General features: G+C 45.8%; 2 protein-coding genes across 14 annotated transcripts in view; one reads left to right on the top strand and one right to left on the bottom strand.

The window, feature by feature from the left end:
* DNAH9 (dynein axonemal heavy chain 9) overlaps positions 1-769 on the top strand; it is a 301,023-nt gene extending 300,254 nt beyond the window's left edge. The window contains exon 69 of the mRNA XM_022595902.3: positions 154-769. Coding sequence (XP_022451610.3) covers positions 154-381 — 228 coding nt within the window. The 3' untranslated portion in view covers positions 382-769. The remainder of the gene's footprint in view (positions 1-153) is intronic.
* Positions 770-2,460: 1,691 nt separating this feature from the next.
* Positions 2,461-23,459, bottom strand: ZNF18 (zinc finger protein 18). Of its 13 annotated transcripts, none has more exons than XM_089900329.1 (9): positions 23,421-23,459; positions 17,142-17,621; positions 15,730-15,916; positions 15,218-15,309; positions 13,401-13,442; positions 9,040-9,124; positions 8,300-8,407; positions 4,179-4,265; positions 2,461-4,074 (listed from the first exon to the last, which is right to left on the bottom strand). In XM_089900329.1, the coding sequence occupies exons 2-9, from the start codon at positions 17,526-17,528 to the stop codon at positions 3,308-3,310; spliced, it is 1,755 nt and encodes a 584-aa protein (XP_089756455.1). In that variant the 5' UTR covers positions 17,529-17,621; positions 23,421-23,459; the 3' UTR covers positions 2,461-3,307. The 13 variants fall into 13 exon arrangements, with proteins under 13 accessions (XP_089756455.1, XP_089756446.1, XP_089756448.1 ...); XM_089900320.1 differs by having other exon boundaries at positions 17,142-22,099; positions 23,421-23,438; XM_089900322.1 differs by lacking the exon at positions 23,421-23,459 and adding an exon at positions 22,661-23,414 and having other exon boundaries at positions 17,142-20,367.
* Positions 23,460-24,471: the final 1,012 nt, after the last annotated feature.

The raw sequence follows: 24,471 nt of genomic DNA, 5'->3' as shown, positions 1-24,471 counted from the left end.
ACCCCATCGTGGGTTGTCGAGAGAACTTAGTAAGGGGGTGGGCCCAGGGCAACCAGGTCTTCCCAGTCTCTCTCCCGGATCTCCCGACAGGAGCAGGCCTGGCTGGCTGAGCTTGGGGCCTGACCTGAGATGTTCTCGTGTCCTTGTCCTCAGGCTGGGGTCATCACCGAGGGGAAGCTGAAGGAGCTGGCGCCCCCCATGCCTGTGTTGCTCCTCAAGGCCATCTCCGCAGATAAGCAGGATTGCCGCAGTACCTATCCCTGTCCTGTGTACAAGACTTGTCAGCGAGGACCCACCTACGTGTGGACTTTACACCTGAAGACGAAGGAGAAGCCTTCCAAGTGGGTTCTGGCCGGAGTAGCCTTGCTTCTGCAGGTGTAGCTCCTTGCAGACCCACCGAGGAGACAGAGCTGGGCTGGAGGTTGCCCAGAGGGACCAGTGGAGAGGGTGGACCACAGCCCTAGAGAAAGGTGAGAAACCGAAAGCACTCACAGTTCTGAAGAATTCCTTTGGGGAACTCGGAGAGAAGGACCTACAGTGAGGCAGAGTTAGAGGAGTGTGGACCTGGGAACTAGGGGAGAAGAGTCTTGTAACACTGACCCTTTCCTAATAAAGCGATTTGTTCTTCAACTGTGTCTGGTCCAGGCTTTGAGCATTCCAGAGTCGTAAGTTATCATGAAGAGCCCAAGAGAAATGAGCCACAGGCACTTGAGCCCTGACGTCGTTATACAGCCCTACACGCAGCGCCCTAGTTCCCAGCTAGTCCAGGGCCCAGCGGCACCGGCATTGCTGATGAATCAGAGTCTGCATTTTAACAAGCTCCCCAGGTGATTTGTATGCACTTTATGGTTTGAGGAACGTTACTCTGGATCAGGGGGCCACCAAACTTTTTCTGTTAGGGATCAGATAGTAAATATTGTAGGCTTCGCAGGGCATACTGCTTCCGTTGCCACTGCTCACCTCTACCACTGTGACCCCGAAGCAGCCATAGATGATACCTAAAGGAATGGGTGTGGCCACGTTCTAATAAAACCTTACAAAAACAGGCAGTGGGCTAAATTTTGCTGATCACTGCTCTAGAGGATGAGGGAAGTATATATGCAATATTTATCCTTCATTAATCCACACATCCATTCAACAAGTGTTTAACATATACTAGTTGCCGAGGACAAAACTGCAAACAAGGTGGATTGTTTCCTTGTCTTTCCGTCATCCTTCAGATCATTTAAGAGGGGCCCAAGGAGAAATCTTTCACCTAAAGCTTTTTAACCTAAAAGTTTTCTAGATTTTCCTCTGTGGAACACATTTTCACTGGATGCCCAAAGAGGTCTACAGTTTTAATGAGCTGTAGAGAGCTCTATGGGGAGGCTTGTTTGTTAAGTCGTCTGGGGGTGGGGGTCCACCACTCCTTCTAGGATCATTACTTCCACATGTCCTTGGAGAGACTTATTTTTGGATTAATTACTATTTAGTTCAGTGGTTCTTCATTTTGAGCAGGCATCAGAATCCCCTGGAGGACTTGTTAAAACAAAGATTGCTGGCCCCCACCATTCAGAGTTTGATTCAGTAAGTCTAAGAAATTGCCGATGCTCCAAGTCTGGGGACTGCACTTTGAGAACTCCTGATTCAAAACATAAAAACCCACCCTCCTACAAACCTCTGCTATGAGAACACAGAGTCTCATGCCAATTCCACCATGATTTTCCTGCTTTCTGCCTTGTGGTTCCCGCATCCCCAAAAGAAGGGCCTTATTCCTCATCTTCATGCTATAAGAGAGTTAACAAATTCCTCTGGAATCCAGGGATTCCAACCTAAGTGCTGTCTCTCCTCACATCAGCCAGCAATGTACTTCCCATTGTTTGCCAACAACTTGCAGTTTCTTGCCTACAGTTCATCTGTTCCCATGGAGATAGCTCTGTCCTCCTCCTCAGCATCACGCTTCCTGATCCTCACTGGGAACAGTACAGTGAGAGCAGGCAGAGGACGACCAAGATGGAAGGAAAGTGGTGTCGCGGTACGAGAGCAGGACACTCTGGGTCACGTCAGTTTTGGAGACAAGTGGTCAGGTTAGATATATGTGTTAATAAACCTCTAGATACACTATAAATTGGATCAATACTATTGATTTCTTCCTAACACGTACAGACAAAATGAGAGAAGGAAGATAATTTTAGAGGCCAGGACACTTTGGCAAAAATGATGGATGGCCTAAGGGGGATGCCAGGAGAAAGAGGGGCAACTTGAGGCCCCAGAGCAAGTGGGAGGTGGGCATGGAAAGAGGACACCAGAGTGCCCTGCACTGGCCAAGCTCTCACCGGGGCACCAGGCTAGCAAGTTCCCATCACTGTTCTGCTGGCTGGTAAACTTGGTGCGTTTGTACGAGCTGATCTAGGAGCTCAACCACCACTTAGGGTCTGTGAGTTCCAGTCAGTACACAGTGGACGCTGCAGACAGACAAGACAGGGCGTGACGACCAAGTTTATTGAAAAAAGGGAAGCTTGAGTTAGCTTTGCACCTTTATGACAAAGACCACACTGAGCTAACTGGCCTCTACGCTCCCCCCTCTGGAACAGAAGACCTGCTCTAGGACCACAGTTCTAAAGGGCGGATGTGAGGTTCTTCCCAGCAGCAGCTGCAGCTAATCCAGTTAAAGCCTTCCCAGAGACCACTCCTAAAACGGGACCTCCAAGTGGCACACTTTCCCCAAGGGGTCCAAGAGAAGAGATGAGCTGAAAGGTGAAGACTTTTCTTCCTCCTGATGCAGAAGCAAGAAAGTCAACCTGCGTGAAATCCAATCCCGAGGCCGAGATATCCTCTGCGTCGAAAACCATGTCCCAGTCTCTCCTCTCCAATCCATGAAAAAATGAGAGAACAGGGATATTTTCTAAGAGATGCAATTTCTACGGATGGAGCCAAGTTTGTTTTTTATTTTTTTTAAATAAATTTATTTATTTTTGGCCACGTTGGGTCTTTGTTGCTGCGCGCATGCTTTCTCTAGTTGTGGCGAGCGGGGGCTACTCTGCGTTGCGGTGCGCGGGCTTCTCATTGCGGTGGCTTCTCTTGTTGCGGAGCACGGGCTCTAGGTGCACGGGCTTCAGTAGTTGTGGCACGCGGGCTCTAGAATGCAGGCTCAGTAGTTGTGGCGCACGGGCTTAGTTGCTCCGCGGCATGTGGAATCTTCCCAGACCAGGGCTTGAACCCGTGTCCTCTGCATTGGCAGGCGGATTGTTAACCACTGCGCAAGCAGGGAAGCCCGCCAAGTATTTTTAAATGGACCAGGAGACAGACATGGGCTCAGAGAGCTTGGCTATTGAAAGGGCTTCTTTCCCAAATGGGATCTTTGATGTTTGGCAAGGCTTGAGCTCCAGCTGAAACTTTTCCCACAGCGGGAGCACTTATAGGGTTTCTCTCCTGTGTGAACCCTCTGATGCCTATTAAAGTTGGATCTCTGAATAAAACTCTTCTCACAGATGGGGCACTTATAGGGCTTCTCCCCCGTGTGGATTTTCTCGTGGTGGCGCAGCCCCGAGAAGTCGCTAAAGCCCTTCCCACACGTATCACACTTGCAGGGCTTCTCGCCTGTGTGGATTCGCTGATGCTTCACGAAGTTTGAACTCCGCAGAAAGGCTTTTTTGCAGGTGGGGCACTGAAAGTACGTCTCTCCAGTGTGAGTTCTTTGGTGAAAATCCAGCTGGGAATTCCGGTAGAAGGCTTTCCCACACTCCCTGCAGGTAGGGAGTCTCTGGGCCATGGGGGCTCTCGGCTGCCGTCGCGGGGACGCCTCTCTCTTCCCCTCCAGCCATGGCGTGGACGGCTCTCCGGGAAGAGGTGGCAGATGCTGACCCAGCTGCATCCCAGAATTCCTCTCTCGGGGAGAGGGCTGCGCCCCTGTCCCCTCACCATGAAGGTTCTCCTGGGCCTCGGGGAGATTCTCTCCTTCTCCAAAGCATCTCGGCTCATTCTTGCTGAAGAGGCCACTCAAGGAAGTCTGAGGAGGCTCTCCTGAGGCTTGAGGGTCCTGGTCCCTGTAGTTCTCCAAGTTTAAGTTCTCTTTGTCATTCTCCTGTCTGTCCCCTGAAAGGAGAAAGAAGATATGGAGCAGCTCAATCAGTGGTCTGCCCTGCTTTGCAACTCATGTGTCAGAGAGAGGGTCATCACAAAACATTAATTCTTTTTACCAAGAGGGCATCGGTGAGTGAAGAAAAACACTGTCCAGCCTGAGCACCTGGCACTCACTTCACGTGTGTCCAGGCTGTGACTCAGCTCTGGAACCAAGGAGAAAAAGTGACAGCAGAGGATGGCTCCCAGAGGCCATAGTGGCCACCCCCACAAAGAAGCAGCAAGTTTCTTAAGCCCAGGAAAAACAAGTCTAGTATATGAGAGTACTATTCTAAAAACGTATTGGTTTTTATCTAATTATATATAAAAGATAAATATGATCACTAAAAACAATTTGAAAAGCATACACAAGAAAACCAAATCAACCTCAATTATACCACCCAGAGGCAACAACTATGAGTATACATTTCCTTCCAGTCTTTATCTAATTTATACATATGTATGTATGTATGTATGTACATATGTATGTATGTGCTTTTTTCTGACACAACTGATATCATACTGTATAAACAGTTCTATTTCTGGCTTTGTAGCCTTTAAATTGTAGATGGTGGTACTTATCAATTCCACATGGATTCTCCCTTTCACAAGTCACCCCAAAATTCATGAAATGCAACCATGTGTCATTTTACTGTGGTTGTGATGCACAGTGAGACTGCTGTGTAAAAGTGAACCCCTCAGTCTGCGCTTGACTCCAGCATTCACTTGTGCTTCATTATGTCACGTAACAGTTAAATTTTGTTTTTCTCATCATAACTTGGGTTTTTGCTTATTACTACTTAATGATGCATATAGTAAAGATTTTTATTTTAGTGGTAGAATTTATCTTCAACTTTTCTAAATTACTTTATTCCTGTAGATCTAAAGGAGCTGCTTGCCTTTCTCTTTCCTATATCAGTGTCTTTCAAATTATCAGCTAGAGACCGGAATCTGCTAGAGAACCAGACCTGAACTTGGTAATTCAGAGCCTTATAACATGTTCCTCTCAGATGGCAAAGGTACTTTCTCTTTTCTTTAAAGGAGCCTTTATAAATATCATTTTAAAGAGCTGAATAATGGCCCACTATGGAGACGTCATAATAAACACATAAGAGGAAACAGAATTTATTTAAGAGTTATCCTACTATGGGAATTAAGTTGTTTGTTATATTTTGCTACTATAAATAATGATGTGATAAGCCTTTTTCTTCATAAATTCTGCCCACATTTCTGATCAATATCTTAAAGGAGGTTCCTCAAAGTAGAATTACTGTGTCAATGGGCATGAATGGTATTAAGGCTGTTGACACCTACTGGCAAATTGATTCCCGCAACGACTCTGCCATCCTCGGGTCTGAGAGGCTGGGCAGAGAGGAGGCGAGTGTTCAATACCTAAGCACTGACTGTGTCTCAAGTATCTGCCATTAAGCCTGGTGAAAAATGGCTTCTCATTGGTATAAATTTTAATTCTTTAGTTATTAAAGGATCAGTTTTTTCACACTTATGAGTTATTTTTCATACTCCAAGACTGCTGTCCACTTTTTTTTTTTACTGGGAAAGTCACTTTTTTTCTTATCAGCTTGCATTAACTCCTTCTATATTAAGAAAAATAGTCACTTATCTGTCATGTTCGTGAAAAGAGTTTTTCACCGTTTAGTTATTACTTTAATTTTGTTTGGGGTTATTTTTATGTATAGGAGTTGTAGTCTCTTTCTTTTTAAATACAGTCAAATCTATTAATCTTTTAATGATTCTTTTCCGTTGCTTTTATACTTATAAAAAGCTTCCCCAGCTTGACATGAGTCAAACATTTACCCGTTTTCTTCTCTATTATTATTTTATTTTCATATTTTATGTCTTTTTCATCTGTTTCCAACTTATTTTGGTATATGACATACATAAAATTTAAGCTGATTCCTCTTCCCAGTCTTTTCTCCTTATTTTGCTCATCCCATGGATTTGTTCTGCTTCTTCCTTCATCACATATTGAAGTCCTTTATAGACCAGCCTCTGTTCCCAGGCTCTGTCTTCTGTTCCATTGGCCTGTCCATCTATTGTTATATCAGTATCCCACTGTGGTAATGAGTTTACCCTTTTAAAATGATATACTCTTAATATTTACAGACCCAACACTGATGAAACATTCTTCTTTCAAACCTTTTTACTGTTCTTGCAGTATTTTTCCTGATAACTACTTAAGAACCATTTTTCCAAATATAGTTGACCCTTGAACGAGGGGCTTGGGGCACCCACCCTGGTGTAGTCAAATTCGAAGTGTAACTTTATAGTCAGCCCTCAGTATCCAGGTTCTGCATCAGTGGATTCAACCAAATGCGGATCGTGTACAAATTTATTGAAAAAAATCTGAGCATAAGTGTTCCTGCACAGTTCAAACCTTTGCTATACACGGGTCAACTGTGTATATATATATATTTTATATATATATATATATTATATATATATATATATATATAAAATTTTAATCCTCTGGGAATTTGATTAGAGGTATGAGTATAAGGCTTTTTGAGGCTTACTCACCTGCTGACCTTCTTTAACAGTGAGCTGTTCTTCCATATGGTCAAACAAAATAGCGTCTCTACCCTCTCCTGGGACATCACCCCCTGCTCTGAGTCCAGATTTGGCAGACTGCTCACTCTTGTACCTTTGAGACCAGACTAGTCCTTTCCTGTCTTGGTATCACTGTCTCGCCCCTGCACACCTGGACTCCTGCGTCGGCTGCCCACAGGGTTCCCGTCCTCCAAGGGGACCCTCCCGGGCTGTCCTGCACGCGGCTGCTTCCTTAGCCTCTCTCCCCACAAATCCTCTTTCAAGAACCTACAATGGCGTCTCTTTCCCTTATCAAGGCAGGCCGGCTTTATACACTCTCCACAGTCTGGTTCAAGGTAAGATATAATGGGACCATGTCAGCAGGTGAGATGACGGGAAAGAAAAAAAATAGAATGTTGCCATATGGAGATAGAGTGAGCAAGTATCACAAATAAAATCCTACCGCATGGGAGTACAGGGGCAATCCCTGTACCTTCCTCTCAATTTTGCTGTGAACCTGAAACTGCTCTAAAAAATAAAGTCTATTAAAACAAAAATCCTACTGCAACAACCTCTAAAGCAGCATTTTCAAACTTTTTTTTTTTTGTCTGCTACCCTCGATAAGAAATACTTTTATATCGAAATATATTCTGATATTTTCTATTCGGTATTATCATTTCATTTTTTAAAATGCTGGTTGCAACCCTATAAAATATTTTCACAACCTGCTAACTGGTCACAAAATGCAGTTTAAAAAATACTGCTCCAAAGGAATCCTTGTGAAGTAGTATTATGATAAATATATTGCTTAAAATTAAAACCGTATGTCTCATGTGATGCTTGCTGTCTCTGTGGTATTGATACATTAGCGAAGGAAACAATTAATGAGATCTTACTGGGGAGAAAGAATGGCCTGTCATACAGTTCCCATCCTTGGTCCTTTTATTCCTCCATGGTTCTGGGATCTTTTGTAGATTTGAGGGAGAGAGAGAGTGTGTGTGTGTGTGTGTGCAGGAATGTTTGTCAGTTGATTTTACATAACTGCAATGTTTTTAAAAGAACGTAGAATGCAAAGGGTAATTGCTGTTTTACAGCAGAACAAGTTCATATTTCTTCGTACCAGTCTTAAAATAATGTGATTTATATGAAGTATTTGATGTTGCTTCTGTTTAATGAGACTTAGATGCATGGAGATTAGCTAGACCATATTTTTCTGTTTGTCTTGTTTATTTTGTTGAGGGTGGGTCAGTTACCATTCACCATAACCAGAGTAAGAAAAGTCTAGTTACTTTGAACCTTCTTGTTAGGAAGGATACTAGTGGCCTGTTAGATAATCTCTTTTTAATAATAGAATTCAACCCATATCTGTTTTGGTCTCAAATGTACTAACCCTAATTCTCTCTAAGAAAGAAAGCTGTCAAAACAGGCAAGAGTGAGGCAACAGATCGGATGCGGGGTCTTTCTTCCATGGTTAAATATGTGTCAACAGCCCAATAGTCAGAGACGAGACCCACCTTGGTACTCAAACTGGACTGACCAGATCACGGCCGGTGAGAACCAATGTAATAGAAACCAAGTACTGATGTTGCCCCACCACCTCCAATACAATGCCTGGAGGTCAGAAATGGCTCTGGACCAGTAGAGGATCACTCACCTATGCAGGTGGGTCTTGGGATCTTCTCGCTGATGTGTAGGTGTGGTCCTGTCAGCTCTGCCCCAAACCCAGCTGGATCAGTCAGGTCATGCTTGGGATTGGAAATGCCTGGTACAGAGAGAGATAATCTGTGGGCCTGGATGAATGGGGAGCACTGGGGACCAAGCCGTGTTGCTCAAAGGAGGGCCCTGAGTGCAAAGGGAACTAGGGAAGCTCTGGAGACCACTGAGGATGTGCGGAGCGTCTAAGACACCAGTACTCACGAGAAACCCAGGATATATGGTGAAGGCCACAAAAAGAAGATTCTGAGAGGGAGGAGTCAGACCACTGGCAGGCTGGTGTGAGGGTCGTGACTGGGACCCCCACGCATGGTTGGCTGGGACTGTGGTTAGTAGAAAAGACCATGCATGGTCGGCCACCGCTGAGCCCCGTCGTAACTCAGCACCTACGAGCTACGTAACAGTGAGCAAATGACTTGATCTGATGCTCACTTTCATCAGCTTAAAATGGGAATTCCATCACCCGTTTCACAGATGAGAGGAGTTACTGTACATGAGGAGCCACAACAGTGCCAGGCGCACAGAACACGTTCAATACAGGGAGCTGTCATTATAATTCAACCACCTCCAGCTCCCCAGTTCCCAGCCACATCTCTAAGGATTTTCTTCACCCAAGCAGTGTGGCTGTCTCTAAAGCACATGGAAGATGTCTCCTTCCATCAGGCTGACCCATGCCCGTACCTCCTGAGACCATCTTCCCGTAAGTCTCCAGCATGAGATCCCAGTATTGCTCCTTCTGAGTGGAATCCAGGTGCCTCCACTGCTCCTAGAGAAAAACACAATGCTGTGAGTCCAGGGAAGGCTTCTGAACCCTCCTTCCCTGCCTGTGGGAGGCTGAGAAGAAAGGAATGGGCCTCAGGATCCTGGCCATCAGATGGTCTGAGAAAGCATGGGAGGAGCTTCAATGGGAAATCGACAGGGCCTGCCTCAGTGTTTCTTGCTGTGGTTAGAAAACATTTAGGTTTTAAGTTCCGTATTTTCTTTTAAGTTGCCTGTTTTTGCGAGTGGAGAAGAAAGAGAAGGCAGGAGCCCTTTCTCCACTTTCCTTTTGCTTAACTCTCTCAGTGCTTATCAGAGAGGTCTTTGAGCAGCAGGGGCCCGATATTCCCCATATTTCATTAAAGTCTGGAAATTCAAGAGGGAAAGGAATTTTAAAATGTATTTGTTGGAAAAGCAAGTGCAAATCAGTAAAGGGGTGGGAAGGGTAAAGAATGGCATCAGGCGAGTTGTGAGTCTCACTGTGAGACAGACTGTGGCCTCGGAGCAGAAATGCTGCAGCCACACACACTTCGAATCTCCTGACGGTTCTGAGTTTAGGTCCAACAGCAGATCAGTTTTCCTCCAGTGAGTGGGAAATGGAGGGGCTCCCTAGAGCAAGCTGTCCCTTGAGTACGCCTAAAACATGCCCTTCTCATCCTGTGGAACTGAGCCTGGAGACTCAACGCTGGGAAGGCCATGGAGCTGGGGTCAACTTTTGTGAATCAAATGGCAGTCTCCCCACCAGGAGGCTGACTGTTAGACACTCAGTTTGTACAGCAGAGTGACGAACAGCACAGTCTCTGGCGTCAGACGCACTGGGATTCACGTCCCAGGTCTGCCATTTCCAGCTGCGTGGTCTTGAGGAAGTTACTAAACTTTCCTGGGCCTCAGTCCTCACCTAATGATAGTACTAGACTCAAAACACTGTCTGGAGGTTTAACAGAAGTAACCAAGTGTGAGCTACTTTCAAAGCACCCACTACTTTTCATTCATAGCATTCATCACAGTTTATTAAATATTTATATATATGTACACACACACACACACACACACACACACTCACGAACGTATTTAATGAACAGTTGCCTCTGTAGCACATTCGCACCATGAGAAAAGGATCCTCCACTGTTCTCTCTCAGTTCCCAAGACCATGCCCAGGCTGGAGCAGGCACTCAATAGAAGTTGTCTGGGTGAAACAAAGCCCTTAGCAAACAAGTGCTTGGTAGGCGGTCTATATTCTCACCACCACTACCACACGCAGCCTACGGGTTATCGGTCTCCCAAGGTTCACAGGGAGAATTCAGGGATCCTGCACACTCTCGGAAACCCCAAAGTTGATAACCATCTATTATTGTCATGAACGGCCAGCCAGGCCACAGGCGGCAGAAGTGAGGAGAAGAAGAATGAGAAGAGAAGTCACCCTCCATCACACCCAACCCACTACCCGGGGAGGCCATTCCCCATTCTACATTAACTCTGCCCCCAGTACATTAAGGGGACTGGAAATGGCTGAAAGAGAGTGGAGACGCCAAAAATTCTTTAACTAGCAGATACTAAGCTTTAAAAGAAGAAAAGAAAAGGAGGAGTTAAATTTCTTAGGGTGAAAAAAGTGAAAAGGTGAAAAGTGGAAAAGTGAACTCTATACGTTTATTAACTATAACCACATTTTAAATATGGATTTTAATTTTTAAAAATTTAAAGTAGGAATTTTTAGCAACTTACTTTGTTAATCTTCTGTGAAGGAAGCTACCTTAACAGCCTACTGGAAATAACCAGCTTGAGCAAACACTGCTGAATACAGGAGTCCTCGGTCTTCCTGGTCAAAACACACAGACCCTCACGTCGGCGCTGGCAGAGAAAAGGACGGGCTGCCAAGCGCGGTAACATCTGCCTGGAGGCCTGGCTCGCCGGACACAGGCCTCGTCCACGGGCACCAAGAGAGTAGCCACCCAGCACAGTACAAGGCAGAAAGGAATACAGCCACCAAATCCCCCAAGGGCCACCATCAGCCCTTTCAAAGCCCAGGAAAGAGGCTTCAGGAGTCTCTGGAAGGTGTGCCTCCAGATTAAAGCCACACATTTACTCAAGTAACTGCCCAGGAGCTAGGGATGCATATGAAGCCCCTTACTTAAGAGGCAAGACACCAACTGCAGCCATCTTCATTTTCTGTCATTTTTATAAGAGGAGAAAAATGTCCAAATTCCTATTCTGGAAGGATGGAAGTATGAGATTTGATGGGGAAATCATCTGAGTTTCATGTGGAAACAGCACCATCTTGTGGGTTTGTGGGACACTGCCACAACTGACTGGCACACAGGCATCTGTGCTGTGTTCCCTTCCCAAGGTTTGAAGACACAGGAACCGGCGCCAGTGCAACCCCAAGTCTGTGAGACTGTCTCTGACTCAGTCACGGCATCTACCACTGTGGACCTCATACCCTGCCATTGTTCTCGAGGTTCCTAATCTAGGGAACAGATTAGAGGACATGATTCTTTATACTGTATTTAAACACTCCCTTCAGTTAGTCACAAAAGACTCCATTAAACATCGAGGTCCTTCTGACGCAAATAGTTGTTGGTTTGGAGGAGGGATACTGGGATCGGGTAGGGATGATTTTGGTTTTTTGGGTGAGTGGCTATTAATCAGTTACCGGCTATATATAGGAAATTTATATATTACATATATTTATATACATACATTTATATGGTGCTGCTGGTGAGCATTTGGAATACTTTGACTTCAAGCTACCCAGAACAAGTCATGGTTAATGTCCTCATGTAATGTAGAGCTAATGTTTAAGTCCGCTAGTTAAAATATGTTAATAAATTGTATATGCCTTTCATAGGGATACTCTGTATTTACTATAGAAGCAATAATAATCCTCCAAGTCGACGTGAAATATTTGGCAGAATACCCAAACCTTTTTCACCAAGGAGCCTCCTGCCTAACAGTTTGGTTTCTGCGTACTTAAAAGCAGGAAGATGGGCACCCTTGAGTCACTGAAAAGCTGTATCCCTTCCCTGCCCCCTCCCCACCCTCTGCCCGGGGTAAACTGCAAAGCTCGGACTCTGGTTTCTAAATCTTTTGAGCCTGGAAAGCTGAGGCTCAGACACATCTACAGCGGCTTCCCTGTGTCCTCACCTCCACTCTCAAGTACCCCACGAGGAAAGTCCCAAGAAGAGCTCCCCAAAGGTTTGAAACAATGCTCTGATTAAGGTCTACAGGTGCCTGAAAAAGTTGATTTTTTTTAAACATCTTTATTGGAGTATAATTGCTTTACAGTGGTGTGTTAGTTTCTGCTGTATAACAAAGTGAATCAGCTATACGTATACATATATCCCCATATCCCCTCCCTGTTGCGTCTCCCTCCCACCCTCCCTATCCCACCCCTCTAGGTGGTCACACAGCACCGAGCTGATCTCCCTGTGCTATGTGGCTGCTTCCCACTAGCTATCTTTTTTTTTTTTTGCATCTTTATTGGAGTATAATTGCTTTACAATGGTGTGTTAGTTTCTGCTGTATAACAAAGCGAATCAGCTATACATATACACATATCCCCACATCCCTTCCCTCTTGTGTCTCCCTCCCACCCTTCCTATCCCACCCATCTAGGTGGTCACAAATCACCGAGCTGATCTCTCTGTGTTATGCGGCTGCTTCCCACTAGCTATCTATTTTTGTGTGGTTTTTTTTTACATCTTTATTGGAGTATAATTGCTTTACAATGGTGTGTTAGTTTCTGCTTTATAACCAAGTGAATCAGTTATACATATACATATGTTCCCATATCTCTTCCCTCTTGTGTCTCCCTCCCTCCCACCCTCCCACCCTCCCTATCCCGCCCCTCTAGGTGGTCACAAAGCACCGAGCTGATCTCCCTGTGCTATGCAGCTGCTTCCCACTAGCTATCTATTTTACGTTTGGTAGTGTATATATGTCCATGCCACTCTCTCGCTTTGTCACAGCTTACCCTTCCCCCTTTCCGTGTCCTCAAGTCCATTCTCTACGTCTGCGTCTTTATTCCTGTCCTGCCCCTAGGTTCTTCAGAAAACGTTGATTTTTATCAAATGCAACTTTTCAGAGTTGTTCACCACATAATCAAGATAAACCTGTTCTTGAGACTTCTGTTTACAGCCAAGATGGAGTAACAGGGAATGGATTTACCTCCCTGCTGAAACAACCAAAAACGGGAACAAGATATATGAAACAATGATTTGCAGACGATATACTTGAGGAAGAGCAGAACAGAGATCCCTGTGTGCCCTACAGTTGCCCAAACTTACCAGCTGGAGAGGGCATCCAGAGCAGCAGAAGGAGCTCAGGGTCTGGGGAGGCCAAGAGGGTTACAGAGTTATCAGCAGGGGAGCTGCACACAGAGAGAGCTCTGGAGATCTGCAGAGGGTCCCCCGCAAGTCAAGGAAAGACCCACCCCCCCGAAAGAAGCAGAAGGCACAGTCCCCAGAGTACTGGAAACACTTCATATTTCCAGCAGCCAGAGTGGAAAACGTTGTCCATCAAGAAGCATAAGGTATAGTATCACCTCAGTACAGGAGGAAGATTAGCCCTAGACTAAAGGCTTCACTGGTGCCATGTAACAAACTGTATCCACGTAACTTAACTGCATCCCAGAGCAGAGCTCAACAACATTTATAGGAATGCAAAAATATGCAGCCCCCAGCAATGTAAAATTCACCATGCCTGACATGCAATCAAAGATTACTGGGCATACAAGGAAGTAGGAAAAAACATCTCATAATGAGGAGATCAAACCGTCCATCAAAACTGACTCAGAACTGACACAGGTGATAAATTAGCAGACAAGGACATTAATACAGATATTATAAACATATTCCATATGTTCAAGGAGCTGGAGGAAAGATTGAACACATTAAGTACAGACATGAAAGATATGATAAAGCCCAAATTCAAACTTCTAGAGATGAAAAACATCTGAGATGCAAAATACACTGGATGGGATTAAAAGCAGATAAAACACTGCAGAAGAAAAGATTAATGAGCTTGAAGACATAAAACTAGAAACTACACAAAATTAAACACAGAGATTAAAAAGAGAGAGAGAACAGAGCACCAGTCAGCTGTGGGTCAACTTGAAGAGATCTAATGTATATATACACATGTTAAGATTATACATGTCCCACGTGCGTGCTATTCTCACAGTTCCCAAAGAAGCAGAGAAGGCAGGGAGACAGAAAAAGCAGTTGACATAATGGCCAGAATTTTTCCAAATCTGATGAAAGCTATAATCCAGCAGATCCAAGAACTTCAGTGTACCCCAAGAACAAGGAACATGAAGAAAATGACCCCAAGGCTCATCATGGTCAAAATTTTTCCAATCAGAGAGAAACTATTAAAGGCAAGCAAGAAAAATACATGATATGCAGAAGAACAAAGACATGTGGCATGAAGAACAAAGAAGTACATGTGGCATGGTTCCATTTTTTGTAAAATTCCAGAAAATGCAAACTACTGTATGGTGACAGAAAGGAGAACAGTAGTTGCCTCAGGACTGGGGGAGAGTAGAAGAGCAGCAGGGAGGGATATTACAGAAGGAAGCCTTTGGGGGTGACAGATATGTTTACTATCTTGACTGCAGTTACGGCTTCACATCTGTATATACCACGTCCAAGAACTGATCGAATTGTACACTTTAAATAAGTGCACTCTATAGTTTGTCAGTCACACCTCCACAAGTGAGTGGGGGAGAGGATAACCTGTCCCCACGTTAGATATAACATTCGAGATCACAAACCGACCCCAACGTGGAGGCCTAGACTAGGAAATGAAATAACAGTCTTTTCTCAGCATAACCCAAAGGTAATAAAAAAGGGAGACAAGATTGCTTCATCACAGCAACTTCTTCGAGGGCCCAGATTCTATTATTAAAGATGACAATTAGGAAACATTCTGCCTTTAAAGAAATATTGAAACTTGAGTTTCATTCCACATGTATGGCTGTCATCCTTGCTAGGCCTTCCTCTCTCCTCTGATTCTGAGAACGCTTCCCTTTTCAATCCACGGACTGTTGACAGACCCTCGGAGCGAGGTTCTGGGGTACGAGAAGCAGGGGAACCCCGCTCACCTGAGGTGCTGTGTGGAGAAGGGAGGCTCCAAAGTCTTGGTCTCTGATGAGCCTTTCCTCGGGTCGGGCAGGAAGTGGGGAGGCAGCCAGGGCTGAAGGCGGAGACAGGAAGATTAAAGAATTCCGATGTCCTGTCACCCACTAGCCAGAGGGCACAGGTGCAAACTTCCACACGTTAGAACCAACGCCTGTTCCGCCATCTGTATCTCAGACTTGTGCTTACCTCCCTAACCCACTCCAACTCGCCCTACCTTCCCAGCTGCCTCACCCGTGTCTCCTCCCACCTCCCTCCCCAGAACCCAAATCCGAAAGGCCTGGCCCTGTCATAAGTGGTTTAAATTGCAGACTTTGAATCTCCAAATCAGAGTGATTCCTATATGTCTACCCTGCTTCTGAACTTCCCAGAGACACCCCAATCTGAGCAGCACATCATTTCAATTCACTCTTAGGCCTACTGACCACAATCCCACAATTTCTCCAAGACGGCACCACACACACCACCTGCCCCTCACCTAGTCCTTGTTCCGAGTCGGACTCCTCTTTCACGATGTGGCTCAGTGGCTCCCCAGACCGGCAGGCTGAGTTCTGAAGCCCCAGCTCCTGAGGCACTTCAACATGGGCCTCCGCTTCCCCCAGTGGGCAGCTTTCAGGCTCCGCCTTCTGTGATAAGACTTCCTGTCCCAGAACTTGGATGCTGATCTAGAGACCACATGGTACTAATTACTGAAAGATCCAGAGTAAGGATTTCTGAAAGATACAAAGCTAACCTTCTAGAACGCATCATAAGGCAGTGCTTAGGGACATGGGGCAGGGAAAGAAAAAAGCCAGCATTTACTTCTGGCTCAGTGGGAACCAGGGAGGGAAACATCCTGAGAGAGGCCAGAAGCCATGGCCTGGGAGCCCTTCCGACAGGCCACTGATGTTGTGTTTCTACTGGACAGTCTCTACCAATTAAAAGGCAGGCATCTTTGGAACAGCTTCTCAAACATTCTAAAGATGGAATGGGATGGGAGATTTAGCTTCAATCCCTAATGGATAAAAAGTGTGGAGAATCTCAGGGAGTCTTAGAATCAGGTGAGGCGTGGGGACACACTGAGATAGTATAACAAGAAATGTGCAACTGGGCTTTGTCCCAGGTTCCTGGCAAGTGCTCCTAAAACCCCTGGAATCTCCTGAAGGACAGGAGTGCCGGGAGCAACTCCTCCTATTCAGAAGGAGCCTCTTTCAACCATCCCTGAGTTGATGCTGACGAGGTGACTCTTGGTGGCCCCTAGACGGCTTCAGGATGGTGGCCGGTCCCCAGAGGAACTAATCAGGTGATCAGAGGGTTGGAACTTCCAGCGCCACCCCTCAACCTCCGGGGAAGGGAGAGGGCCTGGAGATTTTCAATCACCAATGGCCAATGATGAAGCAATCATGCCTAAGTAATGAAACCTCCATAATAACTCCTAACCTGTGGGGTTCAGGGAGCTTCTGAGCTGGTGAATACATACAAGTGCCAGGAGGATGGCGTGCCCAGATGAGGGCACGGATGCCCTGTGCCACCCCCATCTCCTCCATTGGGCTGTTTCTCAATCATATCCTTTATAACAAACCGGAAAATACGAGTAAAGTGTTTCCTTGAGATCGATGAGTCACTCTAGCGAACGATCAAACCCGAGGAGGGGGTTGTGGGAACCTTCAAATTTGTAGCCAGTGGGTCATAAGTACGGGTGGCCCCTGCAGCTTGTGATGGGGTATGAAATGGGGTCAGTCTTATGGGACTAGCCCTTATCCTCTGGGGTCTGGGCCAAGCCAGACAGTGTCAGCGAATTGGTTGCTGGTGTGGAAAAGCCTACATATTTGGTGCCAGAAAAACAGACAACACCCCTAAGACCCCAGAGGAGCCCTGTGCTTCAGTCAGAGATCACAAAACTCTGCTCACCCACTGCCACAGCTTCTGGGGGTCCCCCCTCAAGCTCTCCACAAGGGTCACTGCTTCCTCCCCGCTGCCTGGACACTGCTTCCGCACCCACATCTGGATCTCCCCGGGCAGGATGGTCAGGAACTGCTCCAACGTCAGGATCTCTAGGATCTGCTCCTTGGTGTGAACCTCTGGCTGCAGCCACTGGGAACAGAGCTTCCGAAGTTGTCTCAGGGTTTCGTGGGGCCCGGACATCACCTGGTAAGGAAACTGCCTGAAAAGCTGGCGTGCAGTCTCAGAGCTGGAGGGCTCCCCTCGAGGGCTGTCATCTGGTCCAGAGAATGCGGACTCCTTGGGCTTGGCCAGTGGCGGTGGCAGGACTGGAGCCTGCCCCAGCTCCACGGGCATCGTCTGGCTTGGCAAGTCCTTTTAGGTGATGTGCTTCTGGGATGGAGTTGTCCCTGGGAGAACCAGGTCTTCACAGAGCCTCTCACAGGGACACTGGAGGGGGAGTGACAGTGATGCTATGCGGATGAGAGGGACGCACTTTCAGAAAGGACAAATTCACACGTCCTGCCTGAGAAGCCGCGGAGGCAACCGTGCATCTTCTGAAATCAATGGACACACTAATCTATTTTGAAAGATGGTAAACTTGAAGCCACAGAGCAAACCATTACTACCATATGTAAACTGTCATCATCACCCTGACCACTTTTACAACGTTCTCTCTTGGTCTTCAAAAGGCCAGACCAAGTAGAAAAATGAAACGCACCACATTAAGCGTTCTCACTGTGGGTGTCCAGGTAAATAGCTCTTCTGCAAAACACTCCAATGTCTGCATCCATGTGTCTGCAGACCAAAAAGGCTGAACAAAGACCTTGAAGCCCTAGGAATGAAGGCTAAGACTGAAATGATCAGATGCTTCCAAAATAAATATGAGGTTGAAGAGCACTCTTCCCCAAAAGGTGCAATGAAATTTCTAAGTGACCTCTTTTGAATGCCATGTTGAAAACTGGGAATTTATGAAAAACCTATCACATTGAAATTTTCAACCCTGGACTGAAAGAAGGTTTAGAATAAATACTGACTACCTCAACAACATTCCTATAGACTTGAAGCAAGTAATCACTCTTTTATGGCGAGTGGTATCAAAATTCAGAAGACAGCAACTAAGACAGTGAAAAGAGAACTATTAAATGGCAAAGTTAATGTTAAGATATTTTTAAACGAGTATGCACTATTTCTAGCTAGCTTTCTTGCATGTAATCCTAATATTAGATTATTGGGTCTATCTTTAAATATTATGAAGGAGCTAGAGGTCATCATTTCTCCATAACATGAACCACAACAATCAATCACTTGGGTGTCTGGCTTAATCCGAGATCAGTACAACACTCTAGCTTTTGATGGCTGCTTTTTCCTTGAGGTGTAAGAGCAACATCTTCACCCCCACCACTTCACCCAAACAATCCACCCTATATCACAACATCATTTAAAAATAAAACAAACAAAAAAAGAAAGCAATTTTTTTCAAGGGTACAAAAAAGGAAGGAGTAAGGTAAAAAGGATCGATCTAATATTATGTTTCTCATGTGGACCTCACTAACTGTACTTTTTGTTTACGCAGAGACCCATATATTTCATTCATATATTCACGCAGCACCCAGAGTGCTACAGCAACATATGTTCTCAATAATTCAGGAATTCTATTTCTGGTCATGGCAGCCCACCTACTGTAAACAATGACAAAACTGGAGAAAACCTAAGAGGCCACTGTTTTCAAGCACTGGCCAACCGGAAAGGCGAGAATGGAATCCCTGAGAGAAGAAAAGCTTGTGAGGAGGGCCACGATCATCCCGGCTATCTGCCAGGGGAGGATTTCCTAATCCCAGTGCAGGAGGCTGGAGCTTAAGCAGAGACCAGAGGTCTCACTAAACTGAGGAGGCAGAGATCAGCATTTGGAGCTACCGAAGTGGCTGGGATCGGAAGGACACGGCAGCAGGAAGGAGGGAGCTATGGGGTGGAGGCGGAAGTCTGTGCGGGGGGGCCCCCTGTGAGTTCTGGCCAAGGGTTGGGCTGCACTCAGTAGGGTGAAACTATGTAAGGTTCAACAGAGAGCAGTTGCTACCAGGTTAAAGGAGCAAAAGAGGGATACAAAAGGCCAGTCAGTGATGAGAGACATTTGCGTTTCTGACCCTGAGAGGAGAGAGACCTTATTAACACTCAAGGCATCCTGAGATACCAGAAAGGCCACATGTTAGGAGTAAGGACCATGCTCTAGAGAAAGACCTACTCTAAACCTGCCCTAAAAAACTTAAAGCCAAGCTTCAACAAGATCCACAGAGGAGGTCCAGTCTACTGCTCTATTCTGATCCAGTTAGAAGAATTTGGGGGAATTCCCTGGCAGTCCAGTGGTTAGGACTCCACGCTTTCACTGCCAAGGGCCCAGGTTCAACCCCTGATCGGGGAGCTAAGATCCCGCAAGCCACACAGCATGGCCAAAAAAAAAGGAATTTGGGAAACACCTTGGGCTTTCCAAAGATCTGCCCTAAAACCAAGCCAACACAAGTTGATCAGTCAGTAATTGAACTGCCTGCTAGAATAAAAATCAACACTCTTCAGAGGGAGATAACAGAATCCTTAGTGTCTACAATGTGCCATCCACAATATCCAGGATGCAATCCAAAATTACTACACATGTAAAGAAACAGGAAAATGTGACTCAAAATCAAGGGAAAGCAGTAAAGAGAAACCAACTTCAGATGGCCTGAGGACTTAAAAACAATATAGTCTTTATGACAGAAGAGACAGTGACTTTCTATAGAGAAATAGAAATTATAAAAAGAAACAAATGCAAATTCTAGAAAATGAACCATCAACCCAGAATTCCACATCCAACAAAAACACCTTTCAAAGAAAGAATTAAAGACATTTTTCAGATAAATAAGCTAAGAGAATTTTTCACCAATGACTTGTACTACAAGAAATGCTAAAGGACATTCTTCCAGTTTAAGGGAAACTCATATATACAGAAAGGAATGAAGATCTCCAGAAATGGTAAATACATGGTGAATAAGTTTAAGATACTATGCTTTTATTTCTCCTAACTTCCTTAAAAGGCAACTGACTGTTAAGGCAAAGATGACAATAGTATAAGTAGAACATAAGACAACTAGAAGTAAAAGATATAAAAATAGCACAAAGGAGAGGGTAAGTGGAATTAATCTGTTGTTTTTACATTTATGAACTGCTAATCAGAAATAGAAAGTTAGAAGTAAGAAGTAGTGTCAGGTGAAGTGACAGATGGGAAATGTAAAGGTGTTAAGTGAGGGGCAGGAAATAAGAAATGTGAATTATAAAGTGGTACAATATTAAAGTACATTCCAATAAGTTAAATGTTGATAATTTAAGGATGCATACTGTTAGCTGTAAAAATATTATACAAAGAGGTATAGCTAAAAGCCAATAGACGAACACTAAAAAACAGTCAATAATATACAGGAAAGGATCAAGAGAAGAGTAAAAATCAGAAAGATCAAATGGAAAAAAGACAATATGATAGATTAATACCCAACCATATCAATAATTACATTAAATGTAAATGGACTAAACACTTGAATTATAAGGTTGAGATTGTCAAATTTAAAAAAGCAAGACCCAACGGTATGCTGTCTACAAGAGACATTTTATGTATAACGACACAGATAGTTTGGAAATAAAATGGTGGGAAAAAGACATTCCATGCAAACAGCAAGCACATGAAAGCTGGTATGGCTATATTAGTATGTGACCAAGAGACTTCATGACAAAGAGAAAAAGAGGGACATTTCATTATGATAAATGGGTCAAATCATCTAGAACACAAAGCAACCTAAATGTGTATGCACCTAATATCAGGTCTAAAGGGACAAATCCTCAATCATAGTTGGAGATTTTAACACTGTTCTCTCAGTAATTGATAGAAAAAATAGACCAAAAAAACCTGTAAGGATATAGAAAATCTGAACAACACTATCACCCAAGTTGATGTAATTGACATTTAAACCAACGACTGCAGGGGCTTCCCTGGTGGCGCAGTGGTTGGAAGTCCACCTGCTGATGCAGGGGACACGGGTTCGTGCCCCAGTCCAGGAGGATCCCACATGCCGCAGAGCGGCTGGGCCTGTGGGCCGTGGCCACTGGGCCTGCGTGTCCGGAGCCTGCGCTCTGCGACGGGAGAGGCCACAGCAGTGAGAGGCCCGCGAACAGCAAAAAAAAAAATAATAATAAATATATATATATATATATATATATATATATATATATATAAACCAACAACTGCAGAATACACATTCATTTCAAGTGCATACGAAGCATCCGTCAAAACAGACCATGTGTATAATTAAGTTTCAAAACACTGGAATCTTAAAGTATAGATTCTCTGACCACAGAGAAATCAATAACTAGAAACCAATAACAATAAGATACCTAGACTATCCCAATATATGGAAATTGTTAAATAACAATAGTAAATAACCTATGACCAAAGAAAACAAACCACACAGGAAATTAAAATATATTTTCATATTGAATGACAATGAAAACACAACATATCAAAATTTGTAGGAAACAGCTAAGGCACTGCTTAGAGAGAAATGAGAAGCTTTAAATAACTGTTAAAATTTTTAATAAATATACACGCATCCTTCACTGTCTAGATCTATTTGGATCCTGAGTTTCAAATAACAAGTAGCAAGATGTCAGATAGCAAGAGACTTATCAGTAGATTTATTCACATTTACTTAGTTCCCGAATTAAGATAGCAGTTTAGATAACAGGGAAACTGACTTTCAGGGAAAACTATAGATTACAAAACATTTAAATCTAATTTCAGCAATTATACTCTCACATAATGGTAGGGGAAATGCCTCGCTTATATTTAAATTACTTGATAGATGCTTTATAGATTGGTATCCCAATGACTTCATGAGAATCTGCTCCTGTTATGAAAAAAATTTAAAGATATCCCAAATGTATAGTTGCTATAGTTATTAAAGCTATAACAAATTAGAATGAATTTTTAAATGAACATCTAGGTAAGGATACTTACTATACATTCATATACAAGTAACCATTTGCAGAGCACCTACTATTGACAAAGACTGTCTCCTTAATCAAACTTCAGTCAAGCTGAAGTTGACTGAGTCATCTCTTTGACTAGGACTGGCCCTTGGACTCTGTCCTTGTCACTTCCAGTCCAGTTTAGCAAGAATCTTGCTGACTCCAGTTTAGGGAGTCAGCAAGACTTGACATTTGATCAAATTCAACATCCCTTGGTATCTGGTCAAATTCCTTATTGCCCTGGCCTGCCTTCAACAAAACCGGTCAAGTTGGCTTAGCTAGAATCCCCCCTTAACCCAGATGTTTCCTGTTAGTAATTTTCCACCCACTGAGCCCACCCCACCCCTTGGCTATAAATTTCCACTTGCCCTTGTTGTATTCAATCTCTCGCTCCAATACCACAAAGTCCCACGGTAGCCCCCCTGAATAGTCTGCCTTACCGTTTTTAACGAGTCTCTGAGTAACTTTTTCTTTAACACTATGCATCAGCTCCTTATTAGGCTCAGTTCAAGTCGTTTCTAATCCTCACAGTTACCCAGCAAGGTGAGTATTACAGTGTACAGATCGGCAACCTCTGAGGCTCACAGCGGCGGCCAAATTCAAGCCCAGGAGGCTCTAAGCCTGTGCTCTGGGGAGGAGAGCTGCAAACCTTTGAATTTGGGGGGCGGATTTGGGAGCTGTCACAAAGGGCTGGAGGGGAGGAGAAGCTACAGGCATTTAGCGCCCCGGAGGCCAGGGGGGATCCAGGCCTGCCAGGCGCTGGGCAGTGCTGCCCAATGCGTTCTCCACCCTCCGCCCACGACGCCGACAGCGCCGGGAAAGAGACTCCGGGCATCAGCCCATCCGGGTTCCCTCTTCCCGAGGCTCACTTCCAGCCTTTTGGGGAAGGCAGGAGGGAGGGGCCCCTTTTCGGTCCCAGTCCAGAGACGTGGCCGGAGAGTCCGGAGGGGCCCACAGGCTCAGGGACGCTGGGCCCGGTCCGGAGTACCGGGTCTCCACAACCCCTGAGTCCACTCACAGCCCCGTCGCCCCTCCCCCGCACTCGCCGCGTCACCGCGCGCGCTCCCGGGCACTCGGGCGCGCGTCCGCCGGCCCGACCGCCGCTCCCGGAGTTCCGGCCGAGTCCGGCGCGGACGCGGGAGGCGCCAGGCCAGACCCCGGGCTGCCGCGGCCAGGCCTGTCAAGCCCGCGTGCGCTCACCTCGAACCGCGGCGCCGGCTCTGGGCGCACTTCCGGCAGACGGGAGGCTGCGCGCGCCTCTGGGGCTGGCGGGGCGGGGCGGGGGCGGGGCGGAGGCTCGGGCTCCGATTGGTCGCCCGGGTCGCTCCGCCCCTCCCGCGCCTCCGCGGCGCCGAGGCCACTGTGCGTCGCCTTCAGCGGGCGGTTGGGTCATTCATTCGAGTTACGCGCGGTCACTCAGTCCTCACCTGGATGTGTAGTGAGCCCCGGGTCTGGGCCGGGCACTTGGACCAAGCACTGCGAGGGCTGCAGAGGTCGTTTTCGTGACTTTCCCAGACCCCTCTGCCAGTCCCACACCCAGAGCTGAAGCTTTCGGGCCGTATCCCAGGTTCTTACCCGGAGTCTCCTTGGGGTTCTCACCTCACTTGGCCTCCCAGGGGCATATGATTTGCCCCGACCTTGCTCTGTCCCGCTTCTCCAGCTCTCACCTACTCTGTATTTCCCGGGCGCTCTCCTTCCACCTCCCCTCTTTTCAGTGTTGAAGTTCAGTGGGGCGCCAGCCTGTCTTCCCACCTTGTCTCTTGCCTGTCTGCCCCCCTCACCTCACCCCTTCAACGTGATGTCTTCCTCGCCTCCTCCCTCCCCTTCTTCCCTTTCCCACGTGACAACAATGGCCAAGTCCTATGATTTTACCGCCTGTCTATCTCTTCTACACCTCCGCTCTGTCCACTCTCTACCCCTACCTCCTTCCCCGTCATTTCTAACCGGGATAACGGGTGAAGCCCTCACCAGTTTCAGAACTTCTAGTCTTGCCCGTTTCCAGGCCATCCAGCACTCGACCACACAGTCATCTTGTGGGACAAAGCTGTGTTAGTAGTATCAAAGGTCCAAATCTGGGAGACTGGAGTTAAGTGTGTATCGTATGAATGTTCAATCATGGGCAATTGGCAAACCGTAGAGAATTTAAAAAAGGAATTGTCAGTATAGTGAAGTACCCTGCCCAGGGTTAGGAGGAATGGGAGACATCTCCTCTGAAGAAACAAAGCTTTGGGCGGAGCGGGGGATGGGTGGG

Source organism: Delphinapterus leucas, chromosome 19, assembly GCF_059928025.1.
Source record: "Delphinapterus leucas isolate spDelLeu-1000000601 "Yukka" chromosome 19, BTC_Dleu_Yukka2, whole genome shotgun sequence".
In the NCBI taxonomy this organism is placed as follows: domain Eukaryota; kingdom Metazoa; phylum Chordata; class Mammalia; order Artiodactyla; family Monodontidae; genus Delphinapterus; species Delphinapterus leucas.
This window is presented reverse-complemented; position numbering and strand designations above follow the sequence as displayed.